This window comes from Myotis nattereri (assembly GCF_964212035.1).
Source record: "Myotis nattereri genome assembly, chromosome: 3".
NCBI lineage: Eukaryota > Metazoa > Chordata > Mammalia > Chiroptera > Vespertilionidae > Myotis > Myotis nattereri.
The window spans coordinates 196,483,664-196,496,083 of record NC_138077.1 but is presented as its reverse complement, the minus strand read 5'-3'; the positions used below and the strand labels follow the sequence as shown (position 1 = coordinate 196,496,083).

Sequence of the window (12,420 nt, the reverse complement as noted above, 5' to 3'; positions counted from 1 at the left end):
CAGGGAGGACACTGTAGAGCAAGGCCGGGCTGGACTGGGCTGGGCTGGCAGGAAGGAGCTGCTCACCGGAAGGCCAGGAAACCCGAAGCCAGCGGGCCCCAAAGGCCCAAGCTGCTGGGCCCCCACAGCTGGGCTGCAGGACAAGCAGGACTCCCCCTGAAGAAGGAAGAGAAGGGATCAAAAAGGCTCCCAGTAGTCAGAGGGGGCAGCCAGGTGACTGGGTTCCCTCACCTTCTCTCCTTTGAGGCCTTGGATGCCAGGGTCTCCCTGTGGGGAGAAAAGGTTTATGGGCTGAGACTGGGCATGTAGGGATACGCCCCAACGTCCTAGCCACGTATGAGGACGGCCATGTCACACACCACAAGCATTTCAAACACCCAAGTGCCCTACGGGGCCTCCGGCCAGCAGTACCCCAGAGCCAGTGCTCATCAACCCATGAAGCCAGGCTGAGCTCTCCCACCGGGAAGTCCCTATACGTACCCGATCACCTTTCTGTCCTACAACTCCCAGGTCCTCCTGAAAAAAAGAGTCTGTGAGGGAGTGGGGTGGGGTGGGGTGGGGAGGCCAGGCCAGGACCCTAACCCAGCCCTGCCCACTCCTTCCCACCATCCCCACCAGCACCCACTCCCAGGCGGAGAGCACAGCCTCGCTCACTATAAGGGCTGGCTCCACATCAGCTTGCCCAAAAGGCATTTTAGCAGTTCCTTAGGAACGCTGCAGGGTTGCCACGGAGACCTGGGTGGCCTTCTAGCCCAGCACTAAACTCTATGGTTCAGCCGCTGCCGTGGAGCTAAGCACCTAGACCCTCTGCCCACAGTCTCTCTATGGCCATGAGAGGTACCCAGTCTCTCTGCCCAACTCCACTCCGTGGTGACACCCTCAGGTTCTTTGTGGGGTCCCTCCATGGCCACCCTAGGTACTCACCCTGGCTGGTGCAGGATCACCCGGTTCCCCCTTGGGCCCTGGCTTTCCAGGGAGCCCCACGAAGTTCTGGAACCCTTCAGGCAGCGTTGGGCACACTTCACAGGGGTCACCCTAGAAGAACAGAGAGACCATAAGTGGGCAAGGTGGGGCTGAGACCCAGGATAAAACAAGGAGCTCTGGACATTGGGGGGCCAGCGCCCTAGCCCCAACATCAGCAGGAACACTGGAGGGGCTTTCTGTTCAGCTGACTCATTCATTCAACTGATTCCTGGGCATCGCAAAACTGCGTCCTCACAGCGGCCATCAGAAAGCTTCGTGCCCGTTTACAGAAGTGGGAACTGGTCACGGTCATAAATCATGAGTGGCTGAGGCGGGCCTTGAGCCCAGCGGTGAAACTCCCCAGCCAGGCTCTGTGTTTGGCAGTCACATTCGCACACTGTAGTTACAAAGAGGGGGTGGGGGTCCACTGAGGAAGGTCAGCACCCTTGTCTCAGGGCCCTGGTGCTTAGTGTCACCTCCAGAGTGGGGCTCCCACTCCCACCCCAACCTGGGCAACGCGGCTGAGGACTCACCTTCTCTCCCTTCAGCCCCGGCACCCCTGGCTTCCCCTGTAGGAGAAGAGGTGGCATTAGGGCTGGTGCATCACGACAGGGCCTGAGGACCTAGCCCCACCTCTGGAAGCCTTGGTGGGGCAGGCTTGGACATGGTGGGCAGTGCCCCCCCACCCCCACCGAATTGGGGTCACTCACAGGCTTCCCGCCAGGACCTTCCTTTCCCGGCACCCCGGAGCTGCCCTGTGGTCAGAAGAAGGGTGAAGGGGGAGGCTCCTGGCTGTGACCTCAGCCCGTCCCCGCGTCCCCATGCAGCCCCCTCTCTGGTGGCAGGAGAATCTGTCAAATCTCCCCTCGCCTCCTGGTCTGTTTGGTCAGCGGAGACCCCCCTCTGCTGCCTGTCCTCATGCCTGTCTAATGCAAGTCCTCTGGTTGCAAAGGAAGGGTGTCCTGAGGCCTCTCGGTACCCCTTCCCAGGGTAGTAGGTTGGAACATGATCTGGGTGACCCCAGAGGAACCGCAGCAGACAGACAGACCACCATTTCAGGGCTTTTTGCTCACTGAGGCGCAAGGCCCTAAAACAGCGGTTCTCAACCTGTGGGTCGCGACCCCTTTGGGGGTCGAACGACCCTTTCACCGGGGTTGCCTAAGACCATCCTGCACATCAGATATTTACATGACGATTCATAACAGTAGCAACATTACAGTTATGAAGTAGCAACAAAAATAATGTTATGGTTGGGTCACAACACGAGGAACTGTATTTAAAGGCCAGAAGGTTGAGAACCACTGCCCTAAAATGAGCGTGGGCCCTCCAATCAAGGCCCCTCTGGTCATCACTAGACTTAGGGCTGCCCTTCCCGATGTCTGGAACCCAGGCCAAGGCTCCCACGTCGGCGAGCACTGGGAGGGGGATACGCCCCACCTAGGGGCCTGGTGAGCAGAGAGCCCAGCCTCCTCAGATGGATGCCTGGCCCCGCTCCCCCCACATGTTCATCACCCCAGCTTTCCCCAGCCCCATTCTCTCTCCTCCCGCCAAGCAGGGGACTCCCCCATGCGCCCATGCTCTAGCCTGTGCTTACCTTGTCTCCTTTGGGACCAGCTGGGCCACCCGGGTCCCCCTGAGGGCAGAAGCAGTGCCAGGGGCCTCACATTACAGAGGGATCTACTCTAGCCCCTCCCCCAGCAGGACCCTGGGTCTGGCCCCCCACCACTGGCCAGGCAGGAGAAGGGTCTCGGAAGAAAGGAGGGGCAAGGAGTACTCACCGGGATCCCAGGAAGTCCTATACCAGGGGGCCCAGGTAGGCCAGGTGGCCCGGGCTCTCCTGCCAGCCCCTCAGGCCCGACAAAGCCAGGGTCTCCCTAGTCAGGGGTTATGTGGGTGTGAGAGAGCTGCCGCCTAGGCTCAGCACCCACTCTCCACCCCACAGACACCCCCAGCTCACCTTCTGTCCTTTGGGCCCCATGACACAGATCTCTCCCGGCCGGCCCTGTGGGTGGGTGTAAGAGCGGCCAAGGCTTGGCCCAGACCCACTGCCCACCACACTGTCCCTCACCAAGCCAGACTCCACCCAGTGCCCCAAGGTCATCAGACGTCAGCCTCAGGGTATTGGAGGTCGGGGCTCTAAGGCCGGGAGTCAGGAGGCCCCCTCCTGGCTGTGACTCCTCAGCCACAGCCTGCCTCTCCCAGGCCTGTTCTGTCTGAGCGAGGGTATCAGGGTGGATTCCGATGGTTAAATTCTAGCATTCCAGACCCCCAGGCTGAGGGATGTGGGGTTGTGGTGGGGAGGGGCTGGGAGCCATACGTACATCTCGGCCTGGCTTTCCCATGGAGCCCTTGATGCCTCCGTCTCCCTTCTCGCCTTTCTGGCCCTGGAAGAGGTAGCGACAAAGTGATTGGGGTTGAGAGCAGGGTCTGGAAGAACAAGGGCAGCTCCGTCCAGGGGAGAGACAATTCCCTTCGAGGCCCAGGTCTCTGCTGCCCCTGAGATGAAAGGGCCTCGTCCCCACAGGAAGGTAGACCAGAACTCCCAAACCAGCCAGACCGCTCACTCTGGGGCCGGTGGCACTTCCCTCGAGGTCTTGGTGGGAATTTGGACATGGTGGGATGGCTGGGAGTATTGGCGGGTACTGCCAACTCTGTGCCTGATGTCACCTCCCTCCTCATGTCTGCAGAGCCCACAGATCTCCCTGCCACCCACCCCTTCAAATCCAGACCTGTTACCTTCTGGCCTGTGGAGCCCGGGAGTCCTGAGGGTCCCTAAGATGAGTTGGGGACACAAAAGAAGGCGTGATAAAGGAGAGGAAGGCTAGGGCCCCACTGCCCCTGCCCTCCCCCTGGTCCCGCACTCACCAAGGCTCCTGACTCCCCCTTCTCTCCCTTCGGGCCCTCTGAACACTGAGCAGGGAGACAAGGTGTTGAGAGGAGCCCAGGGTCCCCCCATGGGCGGCCAAGGGCACAGCCCCTTCCCCAGGGCTAACCCCATAGGGCGCTAAAGCAGGCCAAACCTCCAGCTCTTACCTGAAGCGGGGCATCCGGGGAGATTCGGACACAGTCATTGCCCTGGGGGTAGGGAGCAAGGGATCAGGGGTGGGGCCCCCTAGGAGAGTCTCCCCAGACCTGTTTTGAAGAGGATGGGCCCAGGAATCCCACAGTCCTAGGTGCCCCTAGAAAATAGAGATTTCCACACTAACCCCTAGACAGCTCCTGGCCCTCATCCCTCATTTGGGCCAGGCTGCAGGCTTCCGGCTGAGATGACGGGGATGATGGCTCACATCCCAGCCCACCCCCACCCCCCGGGCACGGCTGGCAAGGGTCCTGCAGCAGGCACGGCTGGGGCACTTACCCGGGCTCCCTTCTCTCCCTTGAGGCCTGATGGGCCAGGCGGGCCCTGCTCACCTTTCCCTCCCTGTGGATGAGACCAAAATGGGTGCTGGGACCAGAGGGGGCACATGGGAGCCTCCCTAATCTGGTCTTCTCCACCATCCACCCCACAAGGGTGTGTAAATGAGCACAGCCTCACCCAACCCCCACCATACACACAACACATGGATTCCATATGCATTCAACCACACGTCTCTCCTAGGCCAAGAGGCTCTAGCTGGCAAATCTATAGTCTCACGCAGAGGGTATCCCTCCCCCACATCCCTGCCCAAGCACACTAGCTCACACGCAGCACCCAGGGACACAGGGACACGTGCATGGATGCAAATGTGGAGCAGCAGAAACCCACAGAGATGAGTGTCAGGCTGCCTGAGTTCAAGTCCTGCTCCTACTGCTTTAGTACGTGACTCAAGTCATGTGACCTCTCTGAGCCTCAGTTTCTTCATCAAAAAAATGGGGCCCATGTCAGCAACTATCTCAACGTGTGGTACCAGGTGTTTATGCTGCAGGTAGAGTGCTTAGCACTGGGCCTAGCACTCAGTCAGCACTCACATGAGGGTGGCCCCAAGAGCTATTACATACTCACAGGTATGCACAAGCGCACAAGCTCACACTTGTATGCATGCGGCCTACCCCATCAGGATTCGGGAAGGTCATGGATGTGCACATGTGTGGCCCACAGCCCGATGTGCAGCGGGGCCTCTGAAAAGAGCGGTTCTTAACACCCTTATACACACCCAACCTTCACTCCTTCCAACACGCACATGTCTAGTCCCCACACACACGTACAGACTCAGGTAGCCCTGAGAGAAATGCAGCCCCGAGGTGACATGTGTGGGATGGGCTGGGATCTCCGAAGCGGGCAGGAGTGTCCTGCTCTCCATCTGGAACTCACCTGGAGGCCAGAGGGACCAGTTGTGACCTGAGGGGACAGAGGAGAGAGCATTACACCTCAGAGAGGGAGAAGACACCGAGCCCAGAGAGGACAATCCATTTAGCCAGGGTCCCACAGCGTGGTGACAGGAACAACACGCTGAATCCCAGTCCCTGATCTGTCTCCCAGGCAACCAGCTGGCTGACTTGGTATCCTAAGGCTGTCGAACTTGCACAGGGGTCCAACCCACCCTGTCCAAACCTGCCTGGCTTTGGCTGGCTCCGCCCCGCGGTTGCTAGGATAACATGGCTGCTTGGTTGCCATGGTAACCCTGTCTAGCTGGGGACTGCAGCCTTACCAGATTTGGTTGGGGACTAGATGGAAAAAGGGGCACTTCCAAGGGCAGGGGGTTTGGAGCTGAGGGGAGCAGGACTTGTAGCCTTTGTGGACCAATGTGACTTGTCACCTCAGAATATCAGGCCTTGGGGAAGTGGTGACGCATGCTGCTCACGGGAGAGGCACAGTTGGGTACCAGCTGGGCTTGCACTGAGTTCCTCTCCCTTGTCCTTCTGGACCCCAGAGGGAGGGTGGGCAGGGCCAGCTAGAGAGGGCGAGGAGGGGAGGCCTTGAGCCAGCATGTGTTTTGGGGGGGCCAGTGCTGGGCTGTGTCACTCTGAGTCCTTCCCCTTCTCTCATCTTCCAAGACCATGTGGGGGCCCTCAAGCAAAGCAGGCCTGAGTCCTGGGGGGGGCGGGGTGCAAAGCTGGGATCTGCAGCCAAGGCCCTGATCCTCCGGCCACCACCCGGTCCCCATTGCACTGGATCCCAATACATGGCCCAGATCACAGGGCGCGAGGCTGCCTTCCATGCAGCCTGGCTGGTGAGGATGGGGGTGGGGTCAAGCCCAGCTCGGGGAGATGGGCAGAGAGGGAGTGTGAAAGTGCACAAAGACCCCTTGTCCTTAAGCAGGAAGCTGCCAAGCAAACCTCTGAGCAACGCTCACTCCCAGCCAGTGCCCACCCCACGCTGCACATCTCCTGTTCACTCACATTGCTTTCCGGGGCACCATGGACACAGGGTGGGCACTGAAAGGGAAGAACAGGCCAGGAGGTCAGCTCTGAGAGCTCAGGACCACCCATGCATCCCCACACACGCACCAAGCACACAGAACATCATGTATGTTCTGGGCGAAGTCTGAGGGAGCATAAAGATAGGAATCATATCCAACAATTCTTGCCCCTTAATTCCTACCCACCCAGAGCCAGGCATTTCTCAAATGATGAAACTGAAGCCCAGAGAGGACTAGCAGCGGACTCTGGGTCACACAGCTTGTCAGAGCAGAATGGGGTCTATAATCTGGGGTCCCACGGCCAAGGCCTGGGCTCTCCCCATGATGCCCATGGCCACTTGCTGCCAACTCAGCAGGAGTATCCAGGACTAAACCCCACCCCCAGGAAAGGCAGCAGACAGACATGACCCAGCACTGATCCCCAAGGAATGCTGGGAGCTGTGTAGTCATCCCACACCCCCATGCCCAGGCTGCAGTGCCCCAAAGCCTTGTCCAAAGGGTTCATGCTGGCACCTCTTCAACCGAGCTCTTTTTGCCAGTCTAGATGGGAGGCTTACCTCATCGGGGGCTGTCTCCTGATGGGCCTGGGAAGAGGGAGGGCATGGGGGTGGGCAGGGATTGGAGGGGATGAGGCACTGCTTCTAACACCCCTGCCCAAGAACCACCAGGAGCAGGTGCCCTCAGTAGTGCCAGGTACTGTGTCTGCCTCACTCCCATTCATCCTTCCTTCTCAGAGCTGGCACCTATGTGTCTTAGCTCTGTCCAAAGGGGGCAGGTGGGAAGAGTGTGGGAGCAGAGTCTCTTATGCAAGAGGGCACGGAGGCATGGAGGGCAGACTGAGGGTACCGTGGGCTCCTCCCCCCACCCACCATCTCTACCTTTGTTCCCCTTTCTGCCTTCTGGCTGATTCTTCCCGTCAGCTGGGCATCCACCTGGGCAGACAGAATGAAGGGGAGCTGTTGAGGAGGGGCAAGTCTGGGGCCCATGCTGGAAAGGGGTACTCAGACAGGTGACATCTGGCACCTCCCAGGGCATCAAGAGCCTGTTCAGGCCCCTGACACCCCACTGACCCCTTCCTTTCCCCCCACCCACGTGATGTCGGAGAAAACGAGACCGTGAATCAATGAGATCCTGTGTTCCTGCAGCCAAAGGCTGGGCATGATGCCCAGTGGGCAGGGAGGTTGCCCAGTTGGTGGGTGGGGCTAAGAGGGGAACTGGGCTTCCAGGCTACCCCTAGAGAACCTGCGAATGAGCAGGACAGCTGGCCAGGATGCTGGGTGCAGAACCAGCCTGGCCTTGACCGGGTCTGGGCCCAGGAGAGTGAGCAAACCCCAAGGGAAACAGTGTGGTCTGGCCTCTGGCCTCAGGTATTCCTGTCCTGGAAACTGCCTTTGGTTACAAACCTCAATCTTGCCCTCACCAGGAGGGCCTGGGGTGGCATCAATGAGGGTCTGGGTAGTGCCAGAGCTAGATGGGCACAGCTCAATGCCAATAGGCAGGCAGGCACAGGGTCATCCCACGGGCTGTCTCTCTGCCTCCCTGAACCCTATAGGAATGGTACACACACAGGCAGACCTCCAGGGCCCTCCCCACCCCAGGTACAACTGACCCTGGGGCAGACCTCAGTCAGGTTGGCTGAGGAGTGGTCTCCCTATGCCTGCTGGGCCCATGTCTGCCTGCCCTGCCCACCCACCTTGCTCCTTTGAGGTTCCTCTAGGCAGAAGCAGCGAGTGTAGACCTTGCCCTCCGTCTGCGGGTTGATCTCGATGAGCTCATTGCTCTGGGTGTCCCGGCGGGCCTTGGAGGTCTCTGGAGGGCACTGTCCAGTGTGAGGGAAGGGCTGAGCTCAGGACAGAAGGCTGACACCACCCTTCACCCACTCATCTTAAGATTTCTAGGCATCTCCTCCTCATCGCCCACCTCCAGCACACTGTGCCCCTGCGCGGTGCCCCGTCACCCCCTCCCCCCGCTGTGCCGGGGCGGGCCACTCACCCCTCCCGGTGAAATCTCACAGCAGCCCTCCTCCAGCACCAGCTCGGGGTCGCAGTAGATGTGTGCCTGCTGAAGGTCAAACTGCAGGGGACACACAGTCAGCTTCACTCCATTTTAGCAGCTAGTCCTGGTCCCCAGTGAGGCACGGAGAAGGCTCCGCCCTAGGATTTGGCCTCAGAGGGTTTCTAGTCTGGCCTGGGAGACCATCAGGAATATCGCTGTCACCAAAAGGAAACGACACTGCGTGTGCAGGGAAGAGGGAGAGGAGGGAGAAATGTTCACCTTGGCCCAGAGAAACGGGGGGGAGGAGGCTGCATTCCAGCTGGGCATGCAGGACCAGCAGACCGTCAGCATGCAAGGAAAAGCATGGCAGGGGAAGCTAACAGCACAGGCAAAGGCACGGAGGTGTGAAAGTCTAGCGGGCGTGGACGGCCAGGATGGAATCGAGAAGAACAGAGCTACAAGGAGAGAAGTCAAGGAAGCCGCCACTGCGCACATCTGTAAGGACCAGATCGGAAGGGCCTTGAGTGCCAGGTGACTGTGTTTAGGATGCATCTGGGGGGCAGTGGGGAGCCAAGCCAGGATTCTGAGCAAGGGAAGGACCTGGTGAGAAACAGATTGCAGGGAGCTCGCTCAGGCCCCCAGAAAGCGGGAGCAGGGGCCAGAGCCCCACCTCGCACTCACCGAGACGGGCTTGGCCTGCTCAGCATCCAAGCCCAGAAAGACATGACCCACAGGCCGCACGGGTCGCCGGGGCCCCAGAGGCTGGGAGGAGGCTGAGGTGCAGTCCACATGCACGGAGGCCACGCGTTCTGCCACGCTCAGCTGCAGCTTGTGCCAACGCAGGTCAAAGAGCTGGGGCACCGAGAAGGTGCAGGACACAAAGTCGCCGTCGGGGCCCAGGGCCCGCAGTTCCAGGCTCTGCTCTTGGCTGTTCACTTCCAGGGAAATCTGGGGGGAATTGGGAAAGATGCCGGACAGAGGATCAGAGCCCCGGGACCACAGCATGGCACAGTTAAGGGCCCTCAGGTTCATTTCACAGGACAGGAAACGGAGGCCCAGAAAGGGAAGAACACTGGCTGGGGTCACAGGGTGAGAGAGGTGCTGGCGGGGTGGGGGTGGCCTGGAGGGTGGGCACTGGGGTGCGGCGGGGCGGCGCAGACATCCCCACCTGGGACAGAGCTGGGCGGGACTGGTGCTGCTCTCAGCCCCAAGAGCAATAGGTGTAGGAGTGGGGCTCACCTGCGGGTACCCTTCTCCATCGGTCACTTGAAACAAATACCACGTGTTCTGGTGGGTGTGTTTCTTCAGCAATAGCGTCAGCACCAGGGTGAACTCATCGGGGAGGCCCCGAGGGAATACTCGGCTGGGGACAGAGGAGGGAGGGTGCCCAAGGCTCAGGGGAGAGACCGCCTACTGCCCACCCTGGGCCCTGGGGACTGTTGAACCTACACAAGATACCTGCAGGCTCACACTTTCCAATACACACCCACTCATTTACAGACATTTCTTGAGTGCCTACTATGTGCCAGGTGTGGGTCTGGCTGCTGGAAATGACAGTAGGGGGACCACAGAGGAGGTGTCCACCCTCACGGAGCTTTCGAGCCTGACGGGGCGGGAGGCGATGGGGGGAGCAGACCATAAACAAAGAATCCCCAGAAAGACTATTTCACCACCTCATTACAATAGTGGCAAGTGCTTCCAAGGAATTCAGGATGTCCTAGGGAGAATAACTGGGTGTGTGTTGCGGGGGGGGAGGGGGGGGGAGGGGGAAGCAGGGAAGAGAGACACTAAAAAAAAGATGAAAAGCGTTCAGTAGGACTAGAGAAGCAAGAAAGAAAGAGGACCATTTTGGGAGATGAGGTTGAAGAGGTAAGCAGAGGCCAGAATATCCAGGGATTTGTGGGAGTTTGGACTCTCTCTCTCTCTCTCTCTCTCTCTCTCTCTCTCTCTCTCACACACACACACACACACACACACACACACACACACACACCCTCTTGCCAGGTTCCACCCCCATCCTGGGGTTCTCATGATACCCACAGGATGCAGACCTGTCCCCAACCACTGCTAACCAGAGACAGGAGAGGGACAGAGTGGGTGACTGGCAGGCACCCCGTCTTTGCCCACCCTGCAAGCCCTAGGAGTGGAGACCAGGGGGTGGGATAAAATGACCCATGGGTGCTGCTAGGCTTAGCACCTTCACATCCAGCGTTGCTGGTGAGTGTGCCTGAGATCAGTGTGGACTCCCCGCAGTCACTCTGGGGCCTTTACCGTGTGGGCTGGGTGAGCGGGGTCGCCCCCAGTCGCAGGATGAGAGGCCCATTGGGGTTGCGGATCTTCTTGATGGCAGATGTCTTCATGAAGTTGAGTCGGCGGATGAGGTTGAAGCCTTCAGGGGAGACACCAAGTGTGGGGCAGATGAGTGCAGGCCACTCCAGAGAAAGGCAGTGGGGGGACAGCAGGATGAGAGGGGCACTCACCAGTCACATTGGTCGATAAGTCACTTCTGTATTCCAACTTGAGTCCTTCTTGCTGCGAAGGTGGGCACTTCTCACCTGGAAGGAAAATGGATGTGCACAGGTTAAGGTAGCTGTACAACCAGGCTCTTGGGGATCCAGGAAGGAGTTTATAGTCCACATTCCGGACCTTTAGCCAGGCTGTGCCTTGGACCAGCTATCAAGGAGGTAAAGGCTCCTGGAGAGGGGACAGCTTACTTCAGGTCTCTAAAACCCTGAGGGAGCAGGCGGGAACCATGGGCCTGCCTCCTCCATAGGCCTGATTGAGCAGAAGTGTTGGGAGAGGCGTCACAACAGGAGAGATGGGGGCTAGAATCACAAAGGCCTTCCCAGCAATACAGATGTGGTAGCTGGGACAGGACTGTGAACACAGCTCCTGGAAGCTGCACATTGGACTCCCTGGCTGCCTGGCCGGAAGAAGACATCTGGATCCCTAAGCCTGATGACTCCACTGGAGCCTCCCTCCCCCAGGTCTGACCAGAAAGATTATCACTGTATTCAACAGCAGCAGCAAAGGGTGAGTCACCCCATGGCAATGGGCCCAGATTCCTTACAGATGTTGAAATTCTCTGCCCCATCCCCCAGGGGACCCGGTGAGACAGAGGAGAGCAATGCACATGTGCACACATGCAGAAACACACATGTACACACACAATTCACAGGCCGTCACGTGCCCCCAGATGCACACCTCTCCCGCATCAGCCTCCTTCGGCTGGATTTGGGTTCCAGTAGTTCAATTTCTACTCAGTTAGGAGGCTGAACGACCGAGCCCAGAGGGCACCCAGCAGGGCAGGGCAAGTTGCCCGGTCAACTTCCTCTGGCTTTGGGCCTTGGAAAGCTGCACCCTCTGTCTCATCCAGCGTCTGGGCCTCAAGGCGGGCCCTTTATCTGAGATCCAGGGCCAGCCGTGGAGGAGGAGCACTTGGCTGGAGGATGGAGTCTCCACCTTGAAAAGGATCAGAGGGGCCTGGGTCTCTTTCAGGATGCAGCTTCCTTTTGTAGGAGAGCCCACTGCCTGCTCCTCTCTACCCCACGGCCCGACCAGCACTCTGTGCACAGGAGAGGTTTATGTATCAGGGACGATGGGGTTGTCTCACACACAGAGACACAGGAATAGGCACAGATGCATAGAGGGACTCTGGGATGCAAACACAGAGAGGCCCAGAGACACACAAATATGCGGGCACACACACACACACACACACTCTAGCTCACCTGGCACAGACCCACAAGCACAAACACCCCAGGCCACCCTGCACCCAGCCTCCAGACTCTCCTATACGTGCCCACACGGCCCAGGTCACATAGGTACATAGGACCTGGCACCTCAGGGATCCAGTCCCGGGCCTCATGTGTCATCTCACCTGTATTTGCCCCATGGCTGCAGGTGGCCCAGAGACCAAGCAGCCACAGGCCAGGAGCCCAACATGCCCACATCCTGGCTCAGAGAAGCCGGCCACAGCCGCAGCACCTGAAAATCACAGAAACCAGGGAAGTGGATTGCTGAGCTCACGCAGCACAATTCCACATGTGGGCAAGTAGCAGCCAGCCCCTGGGGCCCAAGCACTGGTCTGGGGTGGCAGGAGGTCTGGCCAGGCATCAGTCCC

The 12,420-nt window shown here is 59.2% G+C and overlaps 1 protein-coding gene across 1 annotated transcript in view; it reads right to left on the bottom strand.

Annotated features, from left to right (window-relative positions):
* The window catches only part of COL16A1 (collagen type XVI alpha 1 chain), a gene marked incomplete at its 5' end in the record, with an annotated part of 46,105 nt that extends 33,933 nt beyond the window's left edge, over positions 1-12,172 (bottom strand). The window contains 25 exons of the mRNA XM_081086094.1: positions 67-156; positions 232-267; positions 481-516; positions 925-1,035; positions 1,497-1,532; positions 1,674-1,718; positions 2,558-2,596; positions 2,742-2,837; positions 2,921-2,965; positions 3,285-3,347; positions 3,700-3,735; positions 3,829-3,873; positions 3,997-4,038; positions 4,322-4,384; positions 5,255-5,281; positions 6,283-6,318; positions 6,860-6,886; positions 7,181-7,234; positions 7,996-8,121; positions 8,295-8,375; positions 8,979-9,245; positions 9,537-9,660; positions 10,569-10,686; positions 10,778-10,852; positions 12,133-12,172. Coding sequence (XP_080942220.1) covers positions 67-156; positions 232-267; positions 481-516; positions 925-1,035; positions 1,497-1,532; positions 1,674-1,718; positions 2,558-2,596; positions 2,742-2,837; positions 2,921-2,965; positions 3,285-3,347; positions 3,700-3,735; positions 3,829-3,873; positions 3,997-4,038; positions 4,322-4,384; positions 5,255-5,281; positions 6,283-6,318; positions 6,860-6,886; positions 7,181-7,234; positions 7,996-8,121; positions 8,295-8,375; positions 8,979-9,245; positions 9,537-9,660; positions 10,569-10,686; positions 10,778-10,852; positions 12,133-12,172 — 1,758 coding nt within the window. The remainder of the gene's footprint in view (positions 1-66; positions 157-231; positions 268-480; positions 517-924; positions 1,036-1,496; positions 1,533-1,673; positions 1,719-2,557; positions 2,597-2,741; positions 2,838-2,920; positions 2,966-3,284; positions 3,348-3,699; positions 3,736-3,828; positions 3,874-3,996; positions 4,039-4,321; positions 4,385-5,254; positions 5,282-6,282; positions 6,319-6,859; positions 6,887-7,180; positions 7,235-7,995; positions 8,122-8,294; positions 8,376-8,978; positions 9,246-9,536; positions 9,661-10,568; positions 10,687-10,777; positions 10,853-12,132) is intronic.
* Between the last annotated feature and the right edge of the window lie 248 nt (positions 12,173-12,420).